General features: G+C 33.3%; 1 protein-coding gene across 6 annotated transcripts in view; it reads right to left on the bottom strand.

The window, feature by feature from the left end:
• Positions 1–25,696, bottom strand: part of FOCAD (focadhesin) — a 369,886-nt gene that overhangs the window by 122,421 nt on the left and 221,769 nt on the right. For all 6 annotated transcript variants that reach the window (XM_074281856.1, XM_074281859.1, XM_074281857.1 and 3 more), the window contains 3 exons: positions 21,863–21,913; positions 20,822–20,905; positions 14,131–14,260 (listed from right to left, as the gene is read on the bottom strand). In XM_074281856.1, coding sequence (XP_074137957.1) covers positions 14,131–14,260; positions 20,822–20,905; positions 21,863–21,913 — 265 coding nt within the window. The remainder of the gene's footprint in view (positions 1–14,130; positions 14,261–20,821; positions 20,906–21,862; positions 21,914–25,696) is intronic.

Genomic DNA, 25,696 nt, shown 5'->3' with positions numbered 1-25,696 from the left:
ATGTGTTATGAATTATTGCATGGGGAGATAAACCTACTGATTGTTTTTTGCTTTTTTTAGCAAATGAATAATAATCATTATAATGATTATTATTATTCATCCACCCCTTTTCCTAATTTCCCAAAATTTAATAAAGATGCTAACCAATGACCCCAGTTCAGTCATCCTGTCCTCTCTCCTCTTAGTTGCCAAGTCTTGCTGATTCTATCTCGCAAACTAATCTTGTACAAACTTCTCTTCATTCATACAGCCTTCATTCACTTTAGTTGTCCAGGTCCTCCCCCTAATCACCTTTCATAAGATTATTGTAAGAGCTTCCTAACTGATGGTTTCAGTTCTTCCAGTTTCCTCTCTCCAATAAATATTTCACAAAGCTACCAAAATGAAATTACTAAAACAGAAGGATACAACTATATATCATTCCTCTGTTTAAAAAGTTCCAGCAATTTCTACTGATCCCTAGAATAAGCCATAAACTTTTCTTTTTAACTTTTAAAGTCCTCAATAATCTACATTTCCAGACTGTGTTCCTTATACTATTCTTTATGCACTCCAGATTCTAGCAAAACTAGCTTACTTCCTATTCCCTGTTTAAAATGTTTCATTTTCTTTCTCCAAGCTTTTGAACATTCCATACCTAGAATGAATTCCCTACTTAATTCTGTGATCACAGATTCACTAGTTGCCTTGAGAACTCAGCTCCAGGGGTTTTGGCTTAAGATGAAAATGAAAAAGGTCTCAGAAGCCAAACTTTCCCATAACTTCAGTAAAGTTCTTAAAATGTAGCAAAAGAATAATAAGAAAAATAAGAAAAGAGACTATAAGCTTCACTTTCAACCCATGATTATGAAAGACAGCTGTCAGAAACTTACCCACACTCAGAGAAAATTCAGGAGAAGATAGGAAGAGAATGACATGGGTGGAAACCACAGCACCCTAGTAGTCATTGTCTGAACCATGGAAACAAAACATCGGGAGTCTTTCCACCAAATCAAACAAATCTATCAGGGTAGACTATGTAAGTAGAAAAACAGAAAGAAGGGATATAGGGAAAGACATCAATCTAACTAGAAGACTGAGCCAAATGTTAGGGACTGCTGCAGAGGATGGGACCTGTCCAAGTCCCTTTATCCAAAATAGCATGAGTATCAATATGCGTAATAGGAGAGGAAAGAAACAAACCAGACCTGACCACCTCCACCCAAGAGTACAGGAGAAAAGCCTAGAGATATAAGTAAATTAAAACATGATAAAGAAATAATAGAAGAATACAGGGGATTGAGAGAAGCCAAAGAGAATAACTACACAACAAGATAAAGTAGAAGTTCAGAAAATAATGGTTTTGGCCATAAGGACTAAGGAAATCACTGGAAGAAATGAAGCAGAGGAGAAAAAAAAATTATAGAAGAAAAAAAGGATAGACAGAACTGAAATAAGAGTCCTGGAGGAAGAGATTATTGAAGAATTTTACCAGGTAGATGCCTTGAAAAATAAGAGTACAAAATTCAATTAAGTCCATGAAAACAACAAATTGTCAGAATAAAAGTGAAAGACTGAAAAAATATTAGAAAACAAGGGTATTTACTAATTTTTTTTAAAATGACTTAGAAAAGTGGTTAAAATGATAATTAGCATGAACATCACACTTCTTTAAAACTATAATCAAACAATAGACTTGGATACTATATTTCAAGAAAGCATAAAAAAATATAAGCAGATCTTACCAAATAAGGAAAAATTAAAAATAACAAAAATCCACTATAATTAACTGAAAGATCTAAGAATTCATAGGAAAATAATAGCCAAAATCTGAAACTTTGTGATCAAAGAAAAAATATGACAAGGAAACAAGAAAGTGAGAATTCAAAGTAATAAGAAACCACCGTCAGAGTCACCTACTATTATAATGAAATTTCAAAAAGGATAAAAAAATTGAAATGTTCCAATTAAAAAAAAAATAGGTTAAAAATCGGGGCAACTAGGTGGCGAAGTGGATAGAGCACCAGCCTTGAAGTCAAAAGGACCTGAGTTCGAATCTAATTTGAAACCCTTAGTACTTACTAGCAGTGTGACCCTGGGCAAGTCACTTAACCCCAATTGCTTCAGGAAAAAGAAAAAAGGTTAAAAATTCAAAAAATTTGTCTACTCAGCCAAATGGACTACAATTATATGATCTAAGAAATGGATCCTCAACAGAATAGACAACATTCTAGCATTCCTTATTGAAACAAACAAAAAACAACTCAATAGAATAAGTGAAATGCAAACACAAGAAAAAGAGAATATACAAAGGTAAACACATTTGAGAAATGAGAAGGAAATAATGATGAATAGGGATTCAAAGAAAAAGAAACAAGTGTCTCTTACAAATATCAGTAGTTTATATTATCACTGAAGACTAAGGTAAAACAAACATAAGGCCTGGGATAGTATGGTTCTGCATTGTTGATTTTAAGAGGGGAAAGAAAAGGGAGGGAAAGGGGACATTAGGGAAGAAATTAAAAAGAAAAGAATTCATGATTTCTCATAATTGGAGTACACAAGAAGTTTATACAAAACAGAGGTGGAAGAAGAAAGTATTTCATGATCCTCATTTGTTTGAAATGGGTAGAGGAGAGTTGGATACAGAGTTTGATGTAGGAATATATTTAATTTAACAGGAAAATAAGTGGGGACAGCAGACAGGGAGACAAGTTTAAGAGGAAGAGCAGAGTGGAAGAGGTAGCAGTCAAAATTAAGGCAAACTTTAATTTTAAACGATAAAAAGAATTAAGAGGGGAAAAGGAAAACATGTGAGGTTTAATTTTGTTAAAGAGAGAAACAGTAGAACAGTAGGAACACTTCAATTATGCATTACTAATGCTGATCATACTCCTTTTATAATAGTACTGGATTCACAAGATTATTGATTATTTTTTATTATTTTCTTTCCTAACCATATTCTCTGTAAAAGAAAATGGGAGAACAAACAGTAACAAAGAAAGAAAACAGGATTATTATAGAAGGAAAAACATAATTAATAATCACAACAATGCATAGAAACAGGATCAAATCATTCATAAAATGAAAGAGGATTACAGAAAGGATTAGATAACCAAATTTTTGAAAATACTATTTACAAGAAATACTCTTGAAACAAAGATTTACACAATTAAAATGAAGAGTTGGAACAGTTATATCTAAAGTGAAAATTTTAAAAAGCAGGGGTAGCTATCTTAGTATCAGAAAAGACAAAAATAAAATATTAAAAATAATAGCAATAAATGGGCCTTCCTTTAATATCAACAGTATCTATAAAGCATCAAGAATGAGCATTACTTGTACCTGAGAGATGCTAGAGGCTTTTTCCAATAAGAATAAGAATGAAGCCATAACAACCACTGTTACTTCTATTATTTGACAAAGCTATAGCAATAGACAAGAAAAAGAAATTGAGTACACAGACAAGAAAGAAACAAAATTGTCACTTTTTGCAAATGAGATTTTGATTTACTTAAAGAGTAAGAGCCAAGTTTCATTTAAAAAAATTAAAAGAAACAATAACTGGAAGTAAGCTATAAATAAATCCATAAAAGTACCAGCCTTCCTGTATACCAATAAAACCCACAGAGAAAATTAAATTTCATTAAAAGTCACACATTTTAGAAGGTATAAAAATATCTTAAGAATCCACCTACCAAGACTCATACAGGAACTTATGAATGTAAATTTGTATTTACAAATTATTCTTTACAGAAATAAAAAGACATAAGTAACTGGAGAGGAATTAATTACTCTTGCTTAGATTATGCTAACATAACAAAAATGATGATACTACCTAAATTAACATGTAGACTCTGTGCTATACCAAAAGATTATTTTATAGAGCTAAAAATAATTAGTGATGAAACTCATCTAAGGGGGAAAAAAAAAACAGAAAAAAAAAAAAACAGAAATGCAAGAATGCTGAAGAAAAATAATGGGGAAAAAACTATGATCTTCCAGATCTCAAAATACACTACAAAGCAGTAATCATTAATACCATACGGTACTAAATTTAAAAATTGAAGATCAGTGGAGCAAACCAGGTACACAGAAGCAAACGAACCATCTAAAAGCAGAGTGTTCTGGATTGCTGTAGCAAGGACTCTAATTCTTGCAGAATGACACATTACAGAAAGAAAAGAAGAAAAGAAAAGAAAAGAAAAGAAAAGAAAAGAAAAGAAAAGAAAAGAAAAGAAAAGAAAAGAAAAGAAAAGAAAAGAAAAGAAAAGAAAAGAAAAGAAAAGAAAAGAAAAGAAAAGAAAAGAAAAGAAAAGAAAGAGAGAAAGAGAGAAAGAGAGAAAGAGAGAAAGAGAGAAAGAGAGAAAGAAAGAAAGAAAGAAAGAAAGAAAGAAAGAAAGAAAGAAAGAAAGAAAGAAAGAAAGAAAGAAAGAAAGAAAGAAAGAAAGAAAGAAAGAAAGAAAGAAAGAAAGAAAGAAAGAAAGAAAGAAAGAAAGAAAGAAAGAAAGAAAGACTAGGAAAAATTAAAAGTGGTGCTAAGACCAATATCTCATCATAAACAACAATAGAGTCCAGAAGGATAGACGATCTACATACAAAAAAGTCATGTAAAACAAGATTCAGTTCTTGCTTCTGAAATATACAGGGTAATGGTCCTATTACAAGTCACAAGTCCTAGTAAACTCCATCAGGCAATAAATTGGAGAGAAAAAGCCAATCTGCACCAGTATACTTCTTTATCAGAAGATTCTTTCTAACAATGAGATCAGAGGTCTATTCCCTATACCCTCTACCCTCTACTAAATAAAATAGGAGGAGAGAGAAAGAAATATCTTTTGCAACTATATGTGATTTAGGAACAGCTCTTGATCAAAAAAAGAATAAAAATCACAAGAATTATATTTTGGTTACAATCAATTCACTTGCATGTCATGGCATCACTTCCCTGATGTCATGGTCCTTTTCAAGGAAGGACAACAACAATTTCAATTAAATAAAAATTTTTTATACAAACTAAATCGGTGAAGTCAGAATTAGAAAGGAAATATTTAATTAAGGGATGAGGATGGAAAAAACTTCACAGCAGATTTCAGTGATAAAAGTCTAATATATGAAACTTATTGGGAATTGATTTATACATATAAGAACAAAAGCCATTCCTAAAAGATAAATGATCAAAGGATGTGAACAAACAATTTTCAAAAGAAGAAACAAGCTATTATAAACATGTGGGAAATGATCCAAATCACTAATTATAAGAGAAATTACAATTCTCTGGGATTTGGGGGGGGTTCTACCCCAAACTAATTATTATTCCATAAGAAATAGCAATAAAGGAGGAATATAGAGAATATCCAAAGACATATATGAAATGATACAGGGAAATGATTTATACATTGACTACAATATTGTAATGAGTAATAATAACTTGGAACTCTGATCAACATAATAACTAATCACAACCCCAAAAGATTCTTCTTATTTCTTGATAAATGGATGGTAGGTATATAAGCATTCTCAGATACAGCCAATAAAAAAGACATTTTCTTGATTATACTTATTGTTACAAGACAGGACTTTAAGTTAATAGGAAAGCATATTATAATGAAACCAGAGATAACATCTCAAAAATTTAATCAATTAATCATTTAAAAATACAAAAATTGATGAAAATATTAGAAGGGGTAAGTTCAAGAAAAGCAATGATAGCATGTTAAATTTTATATATTTTTTTAAAATAGTAAACATAATAAGTGCAAAATGAATACATTTTATTTTGAAGATGCTTTCAGTTCAAAAAGTTCAGTATATTGAACAATAATTACCAACATATTTACTGCTTTACGACTTAAAACACGCTTTCTTTGTAACAATTCTGTTTAAAAAAAAAAAGTATCACTCTTGTATTATAACTAAGGAAAATGAGGCTCAGGGAAGTTGATTTAGATAACAGTTGTGAATCAGCCTACAGAGTTAACTGTGGGTTCTCAGACATGAGTTGGGGGGATAGGCATAGGTCAGTTTAGAAGTTGTGAAGGGTTCCACCAAAGGACATCAAGGGAGTCAAATCTGTGGTCAGTTGTAGGATGAGTCAGATCCAAATGATAGGGTAAGGCTGGAGGTAATCTGGGGTAGGAATCAAAAGTTAGCTCGATTCTGGCTTCAATCCTGGATTGAAGTCAGTGGTGAGGTGTAAAGCCAGGATCTAGGTTAAGTAATGATGATAACTAAAAATATTAGTTGGAGGATAAAGAATGGGGTCAGGTGTAAATCATTGGCCAAGTTCACTGGTACAGTGGGTTCTGAAGAGACTTATAGGGAAGGGTCAATGGTTCTAGAGTACAACCAAGGTCAATTGTAGGGCAAACTCAGAAGTCAACACCAGATAGATGAGCATACATAGCCCTCATTCCTAATACCAAGTTCATTCACACTCAAAGGCTGGCTCAGAAAAATTCTGATTTAAGTGATTTCAGATGTTTTAGCTCACTGATTAAAAACTACCCTCAGCTATCTAAATTATTGATCAATTTTTTGTGTGTTATTAGTATACAACAAATCGTGGATCTAAGATAATGGATCTAAGACTGCTCTGAAAAGAAAGATAATTTAGTTTAGGCAATAAAGAAACTTTTAAAAAGTGTCTTTAAGATTGGTGGTCATTAAACCCAATACCTACTCCTCAATTTTAGGAATCATAGAGGTTATGTATTATTTATAAGGCTGTGCTGTGCACTGAGGGGCCCTCAGTTTTCAAAATCGGGCTGTGTTTGGATTGTAAAGAATTAATGCCATGTTATTGTACTTGGCTGTGAAATCACAGCAAAGGAATCTTTATGGCCAGTAGAGATGTGGGTGGTAGTTGGACGAGAAGGTAGAAGGCTTCATATTTCTGCAGTCCAACATGCAGCCCATATTAGAGCAACACCTACAGGGCTGCAACAGCTAGAGAGTCTGTTAGCACATCTATTAAGTAGTGATTTAAAAGAATTTATAACTCAACTGTTTTATATTAGGACAAAAAGTGTGTGCATAAAGGGAATGTAGACATAAAGGATTTGCTTTGCCAAGGAACTAGAATCCCTATGGGATAGCAAATAATTTCACTGTTTTGATTGTTTTATGATAGCTAACACACTTCAGGGAGGGGCAATAAGAAAGAGACTATGGATTCCCTTGTTTGTGGTGGTGCTTCTAATTAAACCTTGTAACCTTCATTATTTGGTATTTTGGTACTATGAAAGATGGGAAGAGGAAGGAAGAGATTGTAAAGTGGAAAGAAATGTATTTAGAATCAAAAGAAGTAGCTTAGACTCATACCTCCCTCACTTAACACCTGTGTAACTCAAAGGAAGCCACTTGATCTCTCCGACACTCAGGTACTTCATTTTTAAAATGAATTCCCAGAGTTCCTCCTAATTTCACATCTCTAAGATGCCATTCATCTAAGAGGGCAGGTTGAGTACTGTCATTTCCTCCAGAACCACTAGAGGTTGCTACATACAGAAATAGAAACTAAGAGGCCAAAGGAAAAAATGCTAAGCAAATAATTTAAAATAGAGAAGCAACCTTTGCTTCTATTTGCAACCTTTGTAGGCACAATAAAGACTAATTCGCAAGAACACCCATATCTAGGAGTTTATTTAGCATGGGAATGATTTGACTCAACTTCTATTCACTGAAAACTTTCTGTATGCCTAGTTCTATCTACTACCACACACTTCTAACTAGATTACAGAAAAGAAAGACAAAAAAGAAAAGGAAGGGAGGGAACAAAGGAGAGAAAGGAAGGGAGGGGGGAAGAAGGAAGGAAGGAGGGAAGGAAGGAAAGAAGGGAGAGAGGGAGGGAAGGTCATTGTCCATAAATTAGCTAAGCCACCCCCCCCCAAAAAAAAAAACAACCTGTCTTCAGTTTACATGTCCTTCACTGAATATGTGAATATTCTATGTGATTATATATTCATATGTATGATGTATTTCAATTTTGGCTAGCACAGACATATATCTAGACATATAGCATAGATATATCTTTTCTGGACATATATCTACTTATTGTGGGGAACTTTGTTTACATGCATTTTTCAAAAATGATCCTGTTCCTAAACTACACAATATAAAGATTAGATTTTGGGTTAAGAAGACTTGTGTTAAATCCTGATAGCAATAATGACTACTTGTATAACTGTGGACATAATACTTGATCTCTTAGGGCCTTGATTCTTTCATCTATAAAATAAGGTTAGGCCACATGATCTCCAAGATGCCTTTCTGTTCTAACTCCTATTTAAAATATATATGAACAAAAGCTAAGTTCTATCCATGAACACATAGGCCAACATTTAACTCAGGCATAGGAATTTACTCCGTCTGTCAAATGCTTGTGCAAATAAAATTTTCAGCCACCCTCTGTCCCATTATTAACTCAGCAGATCCACATGCTACTCTTTGCAGCATGTCCTCAAGTCCTCACATCTTCTACCCAATTTTGACTATGAAAATAAATCTCAAGGATATCATAGGAATGTGAAATATAAAGAGAAATAAATTTATCTATTAGCAGCATTTACCAGTGTCTGACACACAGCAAGTACTTAATAAATGCTTGTTGATAGAATGAATGAATACTCCTAAGCTTATTTCACCAGGGACTGGATTTAATTATGTTGATTTGAATCCAGTTTTTAAGTTATTTGATTTGTTGTGTTCATTTCACTATCTTTTTTAAGAGGACAGAGCTTTAAAAATCTCACAAATTTAAAAAAAGAAAAAGTTCACAGATGAGTGTTACTCTTTATACTTTCATCCTCAGTGCCAAGCACAATGTCTGGCTGTGTCCTTAATAAATACATGGTTTTTGGAAAATAAACGGATGGCCATCAATTGGAGAATTGTTGGTAAATTATGGTATATGAATGTTATGGAATATTATTGTTTTATAAGAAATGACCAGCAGGATGAATACAGAGAGGCTTGGAGAGACTTACATCAACTGATGCTGAGTGAAATGAGCAGAACTAGGAGATCATTATACACTTCAACAACAATACTATATGAGGACCAATTCTGATGGAAGTGGATATCTTCGACAAAGAGAAGATCTAATTAAGTTCCAATTGATCAATGATGGACAGAATCAGCTACATCCAGAGAAGGAACACTGGGAAATGAGTGTGAACTATTTGCACTTTTGTTTTTCTTCCCAGGTTATTTTTACCTTCTGAATCCAATTCTTCCTGTGCAACAAAAAATTCGGTTCTGCACACATATATTGTATCTAAGATATACTATAACACATTTAACATGTATGGGACTGCCTGCCATTTAGGGGAGGAGGTGGAGGGAAGAAGGGGAAAATTCAGAACAGTAGTACAAGAGATAATGTTGTAAAAAATTACCCATGCATATGTACTATCAAAAAATTATAATTATAAAATTAATTTTTAAAAAGGGAAAAATAAAAACAAAACAAAACCAAATAAATAAATAGATGGTTTTTTCAATGGGATGGACTATACTGGATGCCCCATTCAGTTCTAAATCTATGATACTATAACGCTAGAGCAGAGGGTCTCATCCCTTTCCAACCTACAGGTTTAAATCGTGTACCAGAGAAACCTCTTAATTTTGGAAGTCCACTCCATCCTGGACTCATTTCACCACTGGAACTATATATACCCCATAGCCTCTCCTTGTGATTGTGTGGTTCCTTCATGAACTTCCATGTGAAGGAGAACATCCAGACCATCTGTGTTTCATTCCACTCCTAACACTTGGAACATTCTCTATGACACCCCCCCAGGCTATCCCAAGCAGTCTTTTTGTCTCCATTTTATATACTAACATCCTTCTCCTTGAGAAGAGAATATCCCTTTCTTTCTCTTTGTATGTATATTCCCAGTGCTTAGCACAGAGTCTAACAAATACTAAATTCCTTAACAAATGTTTGTTACCTGACTGTAGAATAAATGATTGTGTACAACTGAATTATAGCCTCAAGTCAAATAGTTTCATCTATAAATATTTTTTAGAGGAGCATGTAATAATAACACATATACATAAGATGCAGACATGGGCAACAGATCCTATGCTTTCTATCATACTCTACTGACAAAGGAACATATAATATTAAAAAAACAAATTTGAATTTACATTCAAAGTTTGCTTCAAATAATGAATTATACATTCATCGAGAGCCAGAAATGCCACCACAATCTATGAAAACTCATGTAACTAAGTGTCCTAAGTGTAATCATTGAACCTGAAAAAAAAAACCTTTTCTCTTCAGGATGATTAACTAATTTTTTTTTCAAGAAATGATGTCAATGAGATTGAGTAGTCTTTGAATTTAATCTCCTTAGAAAAGCATCAAATTTATAATTGTTTTAGCAATCAACTCTTTATATGAGACCCAGTCTATAGATTAAATATCATAGTCATAATAACTACTTGGTAATTTCATCAACAAAACAGTTTTTTGTCTTTTTCCACACTTCAAAAGCTCTTAATTCTAATTGCTAGATAAACTCCTGTATCAGTGTTAAAGATTATATCTCTCCTCTAAGTTTAAGGAGATAATTTTCCAGAGCAGGGATAGGGGAAACATCTGGCTTACAGGCTGTATAAGATCCTCAAAATCATTTGCTAAGGTAACCACAAGCAATGATGATGTTATAAATATTCAATTTGGCAGAAAAAAACCAACCCTGTTCTAGAGCTACTTTACTCTAACCAGTTCAGTTCTATCATCTGGTGACCAATTTTCTAGCATTGGTCCTTTTGGATGTTAGCCTTTTTTCCATTGCAGGAGGATTTTACAATGCTTCTTCCTTGTTATTGCCCATAACCTTCTAGAACTTAAGGGAAAATTTCATACCATGATGAAGCATCAGAAAAGGCCTTTAGTGAAAAATGTTTCCCCTATCCAGTTTTAAATGTATAAGTTCCACCTGTTATTTCAAATACCATCTTTTCCTTGCCTAATAGTTTTACTGAAAGTTCACACAAGCTAAAATTATATTTTCATGTAAATACTGTGCTGAAATAAAAGGTCTGGTGAGCTAGCTTTCCCACACTTTTTTTTTTTTCCGCTTTGAGGCAATTGGGCTTAAGTGATTTGCCCAGGGTCACACAGCTAGGAAGTGTTAAGTGTCTGAGACCAGATTTGAACTCAGGTCTTCCTGAATTCAAGGCTGGTGCTCTATCCACTGCGCCACCTAGCTGCCCCTTTCCCACACATTTTAAATCAGATTACTTTTCTTTTGGGTTTTGTGTTATTAAAATGATAAGCAAAGCAAACATGAGGACATAAATTTAATGAATTGACTGTGCAGTTATAGAAATCACAAATTTAAAAAAAAAGAAGCAAAGAAAAAATGTAAAGGAAGAAATTAATTGAAAAAATTTTTGAAAACAAGTTTGATAGTTTTTTTGAAAATGCAGATGAACTGATAACCCATTACCAAATTTAATCAAAATGAGAAAAATCAAATTATTAGAATCAGGAAGGGGGCGAGAAGAGAAATAACACAGAGGGAGAAAATATATAGAAAATGTTCTGCATATCTATATGCCAAAAACAAAAACAAAATCCCCAAGACTACAAATGAAAAAGGTATTTTTTAAAATCCCAAATGCCCAGGTAGACTAAACAGAAATCAGAAAACATAAATAAACCAATTTCAGGAGGAAAGATTTCAATTATAAATTGAGTTATGAGTAAATGCTTTGAAATACTTCAGAAACCACTCCCATATAAACTTTTTTCAAAAAAAAAAAAATTTCCATGTAAGTCATTCTATGAAAAAAAATATGGTTCTTACCTCCAAACCTGGCAACCATAAGGCATCAAAAGGAGATTATAATTTGATAATACCTAATTTTACTGTAAACTATTAAGCAAAATGTTGGCAAACAATGCGAAAGTATATACCAGATTTTCATTATGATAAAGAAATAGGCCAGTTCAATAAAAGGAAAACAGTATATACAATAAATTGTAAAAATGAAAAATCCTAAACATATGCTCCAACATCCCAAAAAAAGGTTCCTGATGAAATATCCAGTAGAATGAATGCTATATTTGAAGTCAGAGAACTGGGTTCTTCCTAATCCTGGCTTTGCCACCTACATATTACCTCTGAAACTTGGAAAATCTCTATAGCCTCTTTGGACCTAGTTGCTTCAACTCCAAAAGTCAGAGTTGGACTAGAAGATTTCAAAACGAAACATTAAAATATGAAGATATGAAAAGATGTTTCTTCAACATAAAAATAAAATGAATCAAGAGCTAACATTACAATTAATGGAGAATCCTAATCAGAACAAGCAGTTGGCAGGGATGCCTACTCTCACCATCACTATTTGATATCGGTTCAAGATTCTAAGGATACCAGTTTAGGCAAGAAAACAATAATAAGTCAGTAAGAAAATACATAAAACTGATTAAACCAGATGGTGGAACAACTTATCAAAGGGGAGAATAATGTTTTCACTCTTAAAACATTATTATAAATGTCTTCATAATCAATGCCTTTAGCAAGACAGAATATATAACAATCTAAGAAAATCTGAGTGTTCTCTTTACTGTTAACTAATAGAGTAATACTATTTAGACTAGCAAAATATGTCACATGTGGTATCAATAGCCTAGTGAAAAACACACACACAAAACCAAAAGTTGGATAGATTGCGCCTTTAAGTGCTTCTCTTCCCTCATATTCCACAATCTGATTCCAACATCCACAATTACCATTAATTTCTTCATATCAAATCTAATATCCTTTTCTCAATCCTCATCTCACTTGACTGCCCATAACATCTTACATTTGGTCTAGCAGCTTCACTTATATTCTGCAACAGCCTTTTAACTCTCAAGATTGTCCCATTCAATATATCCTCCATTCAGCTGCCAAAGTGATTTTCATAGAGTATAATCCTGACATTGTCATTCCCTTATTATCTCTAGGATGAAATATAAAGTCCTTTGTTGGGAATTTAAAACTCTTCATTACTTTACTCCCCTCTACACAATCTATGAGGGAACTACACTGACTTTCTTACTGTTCCTCAACCAATGTTTTGTCTTTGTCCCTGCCTCTGAATGTTGTCTCCCATTCTTGAAATGCCCTCTCTCTTCGACTCTACATAATCTTCCTGTTTCATTCAAGCCTCAGCTCAAATTCTACCATCTTTAAAAAGCTGTTCCCTGTCCTTCAAATTACCAATACCTTCTACCTTCTTTCTGACCTGTGGCTATCTTTTATGTAACCCCAATATTACAATAAAAATGTGAATTTTCAAGACTTTTTTTTTTTCCTGTATATCCCTGACTCCTAATGTAGTTATTTATCCCTTTCACATCATCAGGGGATTAGGGGCTCAGCACCTCCAAGATCTGGAAAATCCAAGTAAAATTTCTTGGCCTTCCTTTCATACAAGAGAACTCTATGTGTTTTCTTTTTTCTTTTATCAAGAATTTGCAGACCTTATTGCAAAATTTAGATTAAATATTTTTGGGGTCATCCACTGGTCTTCATGTGTCATCTGCAGCTTCCACAAAATCCCCCAAAAAAATTCCCATTCAATTTTTTATGCCAATCCATGATATATAAAAACTACAATGGGGAAAACCATGATGAAGAAATGATAACTGTTACAGTGCTTAATGGTAAATGGAACACAATGCGGAAATAAAAAATACAACATATAAAGAATAGCAATAATGTAAAAATAGTAACACTAATAAATTCTTTATTTGAATATTTATTCTTATTGGTGGTTACTATATTTAGACTAAGAAATAGTAAACAGTACAATTTTTTTTTTACAATGCACAAGCACTAATGTATTTTAAGTTTCATTTTCTCCTGCGTTTTTCCACTGAAAAAAAAATATAATGTTCTTGAGAACAAGAACTATTCCATTTTCTTGGTATCTAACAAAATGTTTGGCATACAGTAGGCATTTATTAAATGTCTTGGCACAAAGTAAGCATTTTTAAAGTGCTTTTTATATTAAACTAAATTTAGCTTTTAGACTTGAAACTCTCTGGAATGTAATGCATATATATGTACTTAAAAAGAAAGTTTAACATTCAAAATCACAGGTTAATAAATTATATATTTTCTGGGGGAAAAAATGGAAAATCACCTGGAAAAACTGAAGGAGTAGTAAGTGGAAGTAGTTTGATATAAGAAGAACCAGGGACAGAAAGGTCTACCTCCTTTTCTTCTTCTTCATTTTCATCCATTTCTTCAGGGAGATCAATCTCTGGTCTTATCTAGAACAATAAAGATATGCCATTATATCCATAGATCTATTTTAGCATGTATGTATATATATATGGGTCTGTGCATGTGAGAAAGAGCAAGACAGAGACAGAAACATAGAGAAGCTTAAGGATTTATCAAAAAAAAAAATTTTTTTTTGCTTGTCTATTACTTTCCTATCTTGTCCAAAAAACAAAAACAAAAACAAAAACGAATGACACAAAGAAACCAGATATTTCAAAGGTAAGGAAGATGAATCTGACTGTCTTGCTTGAATTGATCAGTTATTTGACCATATCAATCAACCTATTCAAATACATTAAAAACAAATTATCCTTTTTAGATACAGAACAATGACAATTAAATAAGAAAATGCGACAAGAATAGGAAAAGAAAACATCACATAGTATTAAGTTCAAATCAAAAAGTTAACAAATGCAAACACCAGAGCATTCAAATGTATTCAATCTAAGTAGAAATCTACTTTATTCACACACTTTATTTTTAACTTGCAGGTTTCTATCATTTTCCTTTACGCCACCATTTCAGACAACTCAGTGTGAAAGGAAGCAAAGAATAGGGAGACTGAAATGCTTCACTTCATTTTTGTTGAGCTCAGTATTTTGTAGCTCTAGTGAATAGGCATAAGAAAGTCTTTAATTGTATGGCTCTACCTCATTAAAGCTAATTTGCATGAATTTGTGGTTACTTTTGGATCAGTTACATCACTTCTATCTATTTTTTTTAAAAAGAACAAATTCTATGGCAGCTTCGACAAGGTATAACTGTTAAACAATTAATTACATTTTTTAATACTCTAGATGACTAACCAATCTAATGCCCACATGGAGCCAATTAAACATTAGCGAAGGAAATCAAAACATACAAAAGTGGTGACCATAACCATAAAGTGCTAGAGCCCAACATTAAAATGAGTCTGTCTCCTCACGTTATTTTTAGAAATAATTAACAATTCCTGCAGACTGACTTCTTCATGGGTCCCTAAAGCATTGTTCTATTTTGAAACTGCTCTGAGTCAGGATTCTTGTCAGGGGGAAAATAAGAGAGGAAATGCTTCTCTTAAGTATAATAAGCTCCATTCTAAAGAAGCCATTCAACCAGAACCACTGTTTGCTTTTATTTGGTTTAAAGGAGCACAAACGTACCAGTACTTTCGAAGACAAGATTTAGTTCCACTCAAAACCAAAGACCAAACTTTAACACAGAGGAGTCAGCCACAGCTGAAGAGGCAAGTTCTGATGACTCCCTAAAAGGTTACTCTAATATTTGCCCATTTCTTTGTGTACCAGTGATCCCCAGATTCCTGAGACAACACATGGCTTTCATAAGCCAGATCTCCAGGTGCTGCTACAGCCCACACACGGAGCCACACCAGACTTCAAGCTTAGTAAGTTTGAGGAAGCATGCGGAATCTTCCTTAGAGTTATCCTGAAGGCCAAACTCCCAGTGGTCGAGTTCTTGGGACCAAGAACTAGTGCTACAGTCTTACGACAGAGGAAGCAACTAGGTGCTAGACTATAAGCTGTCAACCTCAAAGCCTGGTCCAAGGAGCAAATTAAAATCTAATTTTAAAATGTTTAGCAAAATAAACAAAATTAAAACCCAACAGATATAATATTAATTTGTGGTTTTCTAAATTTCTAATAGTCCTATGGCCCAAAAAGCTTCAAATTGGCTCAAGCCCAGGCATCTGAGCCACGCCAAATGTCCCAATGTCTTACATCTAGAATTTATAAAACTGAATATTGTCTGACTACATCTGTATACATTCTTCTCCTTCATCCAGCCTCCACTATACCTGGGTGATAACTAGGACTTGCCATCAAACCTTTCCCCAGTCACTATCAGTCTACTCATACAAAGGTTTAGGAAATAATATCTAAGTAACACATTTATTTCCTAATTAGGCTAGGTGGTACAAGGAAGAGAGCCCTGGACCTAAAGCATGGAAGATTCATCTTCCTAAATTCAATCTGGCCTCAGACACTTTCTAGCTATGGGACTGGATGAGTCCCTTAATGCTATTTGTCTCAGTTTCCTTATTTATAAAAAGAGTTCTTCATATTCTTCATAATATTCAAGTATTGGTAGAGAATTTCTTCCACAAACAAAAGTTATAACTCTACTAAGACCTTCATACGTGGTTGTATGAGCTTCATCCAAAAATCTTATCATATAATTCTCAGTCTCCTATGAGCAAAATTCTCAAAAGCTAACCAAGCCTGGAGCTCAGGCTACAACTACACAAGTTAGGGAAAAACTAATCAGCTAGAGATCCACTAGAAGCAGCTGGGGGTGCAGTGGATAAAGCACTGGACCTGGATTCAAATTCAGCCTCAGACATCCTGAGACAACCCTCAGCTTCTTCACCTATAAAATAGGGATAACAACAGTGTTTATCTCACAAAGTTATCTGGATTAAATAAAATAACATTTGTGAAGTGCTTAATATAGTAGCGGACAGAGTAGATATCTTTTATATATTTATTTACACACACACACACACACACACACACACACACACACACACAGCACATTCTCTTCCTTTTCTAGACACACAGGTTTTAGAGAATTCAGGTTATATCCATAATAGGATAAGATATCAAAGTAGAACTGAGGAGGTACATTATAACATGGCACTTCCTTGTTCATTTGTATCATCCAAGGGGAAAAGAGTTTTAGCTTCTTCCCATATGATGATCTGGTAACCGTTGCTCACTTATACTTGGCTGTGGTTTGAATTACTTTACTCCTACTCTTGAGAATAGCATTTATTTTTTCCTTCCAGTTGCCTAATAATACTTTACATGTGCTCATTCTTCTTCATTGGGATGCTCTATAGGATATTCGTATTGTTTTATGGACAGACAAAATGAATCTGACCATAAGGGAAAGGAGAGAATTTACATGATAGGCTGCCCATAATAGGTACAAAATTACAGCAATTATGTTCCATTAGCTACTGAAATACATAGAACAAAAATAATGTATATATAAAAAAAACCTAACAATTAATGTGTTGCTAGACTTTTTTTGTAAAAACTAAAGCAGAAATATAAACGGAAAATACTATTATGTATAAATTGAAATTTCAGCTTAAACATTCGCAGTCTTATTGGGAAAATTCAGTTCTCTTTATATCTTTGATATTCAGAAACAAAAAATAACTTTTAATAAAAACAGTGGCATTAATTTAAATTAAAACCAAATGGAGACTCCATATTTGCAACAACCTGAATGCAAAGTCAAATTCTTTAAAATAACATTCATTTCTAGTCCTGATTTTTGAAATCTGCACAAAATAATGTACTTCAGATCCCTATAATGAAAAGAATCTAATCAGAACACCCAAATCAGAAGAAAAGTTGTTTTCCTTAAATGTTTATCCCTCACTAATGTTTTTATCAGGAAAACCAATCCTTTAGTCCTGTTGGTGTTACAAACAGATTGGGAATAACAACAAAGAGCAAAAATAAAACTGAGCTGAAAATAATAGCAAAAGCAATAGGAACCAAAAGGGAATTACTTGTGTTGTTCTCCCAGCATTAGAATCAACGGGTAAGCTAAGTTCTCAAAAGCTCTATAATTTTACTGATATGTTCAACATTAAAACTAGCTCAGCTAGTTAAAGGAAGCAAGTATATGATAGTAAAGTCATTGTCTCATAGACTTCTGCCAAACAGAGGGAGATCATTCAACACATTTATTTTGGTTCTAATTCAGAAGTGAGCAAGAGAGGAGGTGTAAATACTTTCACAGGGGAGAGTATGCAAGTAATTTCAGGCTTTGGGGAATACACCAATTGCTTTCAAAGGGAAAAGAAAACTTTGGCAACATGGCAAGGCTCTTCATTGTTTATTTATCACAGGGACCACCAGAAGGCAGATTCTGCCTATGAAGTTTTGGAAACAAAAATAAAAACTGCTATTGACTAGCTGTGCAACTTTGGTCAAGTGAATTCTCTGGACTCAATTTATTCTTCTTCTAAGAGGTTGATTTTGGACTAGATAATCATGACAGGCATCTATGAAGAAAGTAATTCACTGCATGTAGACTGTCTAATGAGAATTCTGTTATTTAAAGGTATTCTAATGTACAGAGAAGTTTGTTCTCTGAGAAGTGTAGTTCAGTCATGTTCAAACGGAAGAGCTAATGAGTAAAATTTACTGGGCAGAGTACATAAAACTCCTTGCATGCCCTGCTCTTGAACCACTTAACTGTGAAACCACGTAACCTGTACATATACATACACATCTGCCTATATATATATATATATATATATATATATATATATATATATATGTCAGTTCAATTCCTCAAACACTGAATGGATTTGAAGAAATTAATTTCCATGATAATAAAAGTACCATCAGAAGGCATAAGAAAAGCCATGCCTGAGTATGACTGAAAAGTCAATTTAGTAAAATTTTCCCTACACTATATTTCCTATCCATAATTCTGTACTCATCAACGTGATGTCTAATTTACTACTCACCCACTCCATTTCCCTCCATCCTCCTTATACATACCAGCATAAATAGTACTTAGAGGCTTTAGCAATCATCTAGTTTAGGAGGTTTTAACTTTTTTTGGAATCATAAATATCTCTGCTAGGAATCTGATGAAATCTATGGATCATTTTTCCAAATTATTCTTCAAATGCATAAAAAATACATAATGTTACAAAGGAGACCAATTATATAGAAACATAGTTACATAATTTTTTTAATTTAATAGACTAATCTCCACCCCACATCCCAATTAAGAACCTCTGATGTAATCAAAACCTATCTTTTTACAAGAAGAGCAAATTGGGGTCAGGTTACCTAGCTAGTCAGCAATAAAAGCAAAAATTCAAGAACAAGAACAAAAATTCAGATAAATGGCGATAGTCAGGACCATTTACTTTTGAGAAATTTTCCAGGTTTTGCCTGTAAACTTCAAAAGAATATACATTTATAAATTTATGACTAGCATCAATTCAAAGGGATATTAGAGGTCATCTAATCCAATATCCCTCCCCCTCCCCCTTTCTTTACAAATCTGAAATTTGAAGATCAAAGAAGGTAAGGTCATACAGAGATGAATGATGAATTCATGAATGAGAAAAGCATCCATTAAGCATTTACTATGTGTGGACCACACATAGTGGCAAACTCAGATGTTACAAATGGAAAAGTAGATAGTCCTCTGTCCTCAAGGAGTTTATATTAACATAGAAAGAAATAATACACTGGAGGTCAAGGTTGTCAAGGAGAGTATTTTGACTTGGGAAGTCTTAGACACAGTGTGAGGTCAAAGAGGAACTGATCAACTTGACTTTTCCAGTAGCTCTGGAAGTAGTGAAATAACACAAAAAGGAAGAGGTGGAAAGGGGGAGTAGGGGGCAAAAGTACACACCACTGGGATGAGCAGGGTGAATGACAAAAAGGCATGTGAAATACAGCTGAGGCTGGCTGGATACAGTAATTTTTACACTCAGTTAAGTTATTAGATAAAACAGCAAGGATCAGAGAGTAGACTGGGAATAAATATGCATTTTCATTATGGGGATTCATAGGATGTAACTTGGAGGTGGACTGGTCCAAGGTGTGCTGTTGCAGAACATAGAAGGAGAATGAAAAGATAGGATTTGAACCCAAAATTGAACCTCAGAGTCTAAATTCCGTGTTCTTTGCATTGTAGCATGTTGCTAGGTTATGGAATCTATTCATTTTTCAAAAATCAAGCCAAAAATTAATATTTACTTAGAGCTGTCACTCCACCCTGCATCTGCAGCCCTGCCTGTCCAGGATAAGCTCTTCACTTTTAAACTGCTCACCAGCATGCTAACTTGATCCTTGATTAATTCCACCTCCCTCAGCCTCAACTGCCATCTGTTCGTAAGGCTACTGCAGTGCCAAACTCCTCCCAATGCCTTCCTTCAGAGAGGGCAGTTCCCTTTTTTTCATCTGCTGCTCTGCCTGTTTTCAGTTCCATGGAACAAGATGATGACCTTGAGCCAAGAACCTCCTGGGGTCAACTCACTGAGCTTACTTTCCTGCCTCCTTTTATGGATTTATCACCCCCTTTTTATTGTAAGTTCTTTGCGGACAGCTCTTTCTTCTTATTAATTGCATCCACAGCCCTTAGCACAGTGCCTGGTACACGGTAGACACTTTATAAATGCTTATTGGATTGGACCTTTAATGGATATCATAAAGGACTGAGCACTGGAGCCAGTGGTAAGGACCTCTGAGTGACATTCCCTCTTGGCCACTTGTTAGCAAGTGATTCAGGCTGCAATCTCGCCTCTCAGAGGTTATTTCCTAACATCTATAAAATTCAATTAAGAATAAGAAAAGACTAAGAATCTAGAGCTTTAATAAGGAAAGGAACTTTTAAAAATCTAAGTGTGGTAGTAATCTGAGTTTATTATTTTCATTATTATTAGTATGAATAACATACCTGGAGTTAGAAATACATCAGAAAGATAATCTCCAAAGAGAATATAAATAAGAAATAAATTCATCAACAAAAAAGCATAAATGAAAAAGTAAAAAAATATATACCTCTTCAGGAAGATGGAAAATGGTGTGTTCTTCTGAACCAAATGCTGACAAGGATTTGTATGCAGCAGTAGCCACAATAGGGTCCTAACAAGGAGGGAGAAAATGTACAAATTAAGAAAGACTGATGGATATCTTAAAGAATAAATAGTATAATGTAAAGAAAATCAATCCATATTCTCCCCCAGGAAAGAAATGAATAAATGACAACATTTCCCCTAATTCCTACAATCAAGATTATCACAAATGTTGTTTTTGGTTCTCTAAATCACAGACTTATCTTCAGAAAAAGGGTCAGAGAATTTCTAATTATGGTGTTTAATAGTTTAAAGTGAATGGACCTAAGAAAGGACAGAAAAGTTAGTTTTGTTACTTTTACATTCCTTGAGAGAGAATGGTACATATACTTTGCTAAATGCTCCAAATTAAAAGCAGCAGCACTTCAAAGGAAAAGAACCAGTTGGGAGAATTGAAGTCCAGAGTTTGAATCATGGATTTACCATTAACATCTCAGAAACCCATTATGCCTCAATTTTCTCACTTATAAAAATAAAAACAATAGCTATGCCTTTATTAAATCATAGGATTATAAGAACAAACAAAATAATGTTTATAAAAGTACTTTGAGTTCTTCAAAAGAAATAAGTAGACTTTATACAACTAAAAGATGAAAGTATTATTATTCAGCCTTTAGACATGAAAAATTTAATAAAAAGTAAATATACTTAGAAGGGGAAGAGTATAATATTAGGATGTACACACAAATATATATCTATACGGGAGCACATATGCGTGTACATAAAAACATATTTATACATACATGACAAATAGACCATATAATATTACACTTTTGAAATATTGCAAAATTATAAAATACAAAATTGGGGAGAAGTTTCAAAAGTAAAATGTATTTATATCCAAATGTTTCTGTCCATCTTCCAATTCCCCCAAAATAAATAATTTGAAAAAAAAAAAAAAACCTCAGCATCATTTTCTAAAATTTTCTCATTTTTATTATGCTTTCAATGGTACTGATGAATTTACCTTGCTTTGAGAATGATTCCACAGGAAACTGAGAACTTGAACTTTAAAATTCTGCAAAATCAGCAAAAAGGGGATTAAATTTTCATCAAGGCAGACAAGAAGTCAACATAAAGATCACTAAAAGTGTGTGTCTATGTGTATGCACACACACACACACACACATATCAACAAAGACATTTAATTGAAATGAAATGATTTATCTTCTTTTTAAAACTGTACTGATCTCTTTGTTTTATATCCAAATACACCTCTTACCTAATAAGTCAGCCACCCATGACAAAAAAAATTTTTTTAAAGAAAAAAATTCTGTGAAACCAACAAATATAGGACTGAGTTTGAAAGAATAGATAATCAAACCTAAGATTCCAAATGTCCAGAAAACTTCCACTGTGGAAATTTCATTGCTATATATCTGTCAATTCTAGTCTCAAAGAGTTGTCTAAGGCACTGAAAAGTTTACTGACTTGCACAACACAAAATGTACCCAATAACATAAACCCATACTTTCCAAGGGTACTGAATATTAACATATGCAAGTTATAAAAATTCAATTATTATAAATTGGGAATATCTCAGTTTACATTTCTAGAGTTTTCCTATGGCTAGAATCTCTTCCCTCCAATCACTATCCTACCCATTCTAAAAAAAAGCAAATGCTATTTCCTCCAAAAGATCTTGCTTTTTGATCTTAAATCACTGTGTAATTCTTTTATGAACTGATTATTTTCTAATTTGTATCATATTTATCAACAGATAAATTTTCATTTCCTTGACTATGATGAACTCACTCAGCACACAGTAAGTATTTATAAGTATATTAAATATGTTGAAATGAATAGTTAAAATGATGTCATCAAGTTGGCATAAACAGAAAATCTCAAACAAGTGTAATCTACTATTAGAATGTAATTTCCATCTACCAGATGGAAAACAAATGCAGGAACATCATAAATTTGACAAATTTAGAAGCAATCTTTTTCAATGTTTAAGCAGAATTTCCCACCAAGATCCAAGTTCACCTATCTCCACGAAACCTTATCTGATTCCCACTCTTACCCCACATCATTTGTGATGTGAATATTTTGTTGATACTACTCCTATAATACCAAATATATTCAACCTTGCATTATGGAATAACTGAATATAACATGCATATATCCTACTGGCCAACAGATTGAGAGAAAAAGCCTAATGTAGAGGAAAGAATGAAATTCAAAAAGACCTGAAAATGTTAAAAAAAAAAAATAGACATTAACTAATGTGACCCTGGACAAAAATTGCAAACTTCTTAGTGATCTACATTTGTCATCTTATATCGACAAATGAAATTTACACACTAAGAGTTGCCTATGCCAATAGAATAAATCTTAATAAAAAACAAAAATATAAATAAGATTCTAAGCCTACACATTTTGGCATTCCCCACAACATCAAACAAGTATATTTCACCTGGTATACAATATACATAGCAAACCAATGCCGAAAGAATGAATAAATGAAATTGTAAGAATTTAAGATACCAATTGATTATAAGAACTCTGGCATAATAGTAAATCTAAACTTCAAGTCATCACATTTCACAGCTAACAAAATAATCTCAATTTTTTTATTGAGATTAGGAATCTAAATCATAGATTTAGAAATCAAAACATTGAATCAACATTTTGGTTCCTAAAATAGGAATCAAAAATCATGAAAAAATCCAAAGACTAGAAGAATCACAGATTTAAAGAAGAAATTATTTTTCTAAAATATTTATAGATCTGGAAACCATCTAGTACAACCTCTTCATTTGAGAAATGAGAAAAAAACTCACAATCACACTTCAGCTTTTTAAAATAATAAGACTGCCACATGTTTTGATAAACGTTTTGTAGTTTTCAAAATGAATGCTCTTGCAAAAATTAACTCAAGTCCCATCACAACTTTGTCGAGTAGGAAAGGCATATATCATTATCCCTATCAAATGATGGTAAGGTAAATTTAGAAAAGAGAGTGGGGGAATACTTAGACAGAAAAAAGAAAGAAATTCTAAAGCATGCCAACATGGTAACCAGAGCAAAGAAATGGGACAGTAACCTTTCAACAGTAACACCTTTCTCAGGCCAAATCAGCTTCTTTAACATTTACAGATTACAATCAATAGATTACAAACAGATAATCTACAAGCACTGATAAAATTTACTCCACAAGAAAATTCACAACATTGAAAGAACATACATTAGAACAATGAATGTTTGAAGTCACATTACATATGTCTCATTAAAACTGATGAACTAAAAATGTAAAGATACAATTTTCAGCTTCAGAGAAGGAAAGAAACACAGTCAGCCTCCTTACCTTTTTAAAAATATGATTTCCTTCAATTCAACAACAATTTAACAAACATAGTTAAGTAGCTACTGTACAAAACATTAAGCACTGGAAAAGATACAAAATTTAGATAAATCAAAAACATCTCTCACGGAATCTAGTTGAAGGACCAGACAAAAAATATAGATAAATGAAATATACACTATTACATAGTTAAGTGCATTAGAAAGGCACAAAATGTATTTCTTCTCTGCATTCCAGCTGACACCTTACAGAATAGATAATTTGAACTTTAATGACATAAAGCAAATGAGGCAGTTGGATATCAAAGGGCAAAGTGACTTGGGCAAGTCACTGAATTGCTCAGGGCCTGGGTAGCTTCATAAATTAAAGATGACTTCTCAAGTAAAAGGCAACTTGGTATAGTAGATAGCTCTACCTCTGATAGAGGTTAGCAGGGTGGCTCCCAGCAAATCATTTAACTATTCAGTGTCTCCCTAAGAGAATTGCCTACTAAGAGGCAAAATGAGGTGCTATCCAGCAGAGGGAGAGGCAATTTCTTCACCTGGGAATTCCCTATACTCACAATATGACAGGTCTAATCTCCAACACTCACTGGTTGAAGTCTGCATGATTCATAAGGAGCTCTCCAGATCTAATAGTCGAAGAAAGGCACCAATACAAAATTAAAATTGGAGAACTTCATTTGCAAATTGATACAACTTAGCATAAAGACATGGATGAGGGCTATAGAAAAACAGGATATGAATTTCACTTAAAATACTAGCAGTGTTCACCTAGGCAAGTCACTTAGACTCTCTGAAGTTCACATATTAAAAAGAGGATAATACCTACTTTACAGAGTGCTGTGAACATCAAATTAGAAACCCTAAAATGCTACAGAAAATGGGAGCTGTTTGTTTTTTGGGTTTTTTCCCCCATTGGTATTAGTCCATCAAATAAAAACTATGGGAAGAAACTAAAAAATCCACAACATCCTTTATGTTCACTTGGAGCAAATACCTTTTTTCTTTCCTTTTTAATATCCTGAACTTAATAAACAGTAAATGAATTAAATTAGTATTTCCATATACTACATTATAAAACCTATTATATTACAGAACATAAGGAAAGGATTATTTTCCTGGTTCCGAACATTTAAATCTCTCCTGGTTTTTCTGGAACTATTCCTTTCCCCATTTCTAAGGGCACAATAATAATTTTATATTATATTCATCATAATTTGTTCAGTCAATAATCACCAATGAATACTCCCTTAACTTCCACCTCTTTACCACAATAAAAATAGTAATTATAAATATTTTTGGTTATATTGGCCTTTTTTCGCTCTTTCTTTGATGTCTCGGGGCATAACTTTTGTAGTGACTTTGCTGGGTCAGAAAATATGCAAATCAATCTTTTAGTCAATATCATCTATTAAGCACGTACTAAGTACCAGGTCCTGTGTTATGTGATAGGATTATAAAGAAAGGGAAAAAGATGATTCCTATCTATAAGGAA

The sequence above is a fragment of the Sminthopsis crassicaudata genome, chromosome 1 (assembly GCF_048593235.1).
Source record: "Sminthopsis crassicaudata isolate SCR6 chromosome 1, ASM4859323v1, whole genome shotgun sequence".
Classification (NCBI taxonomy): domain Eukaryota; kingdom Metazoa; phylum Chordata; class Mammalia; order Dasyuromorphia; family Dasyuridae; genus Sminthopsis; species Sminthopsis crassicaudata.
This window is presented reverse-complemented; position numbering and strand designations above follow the sequence as displayed.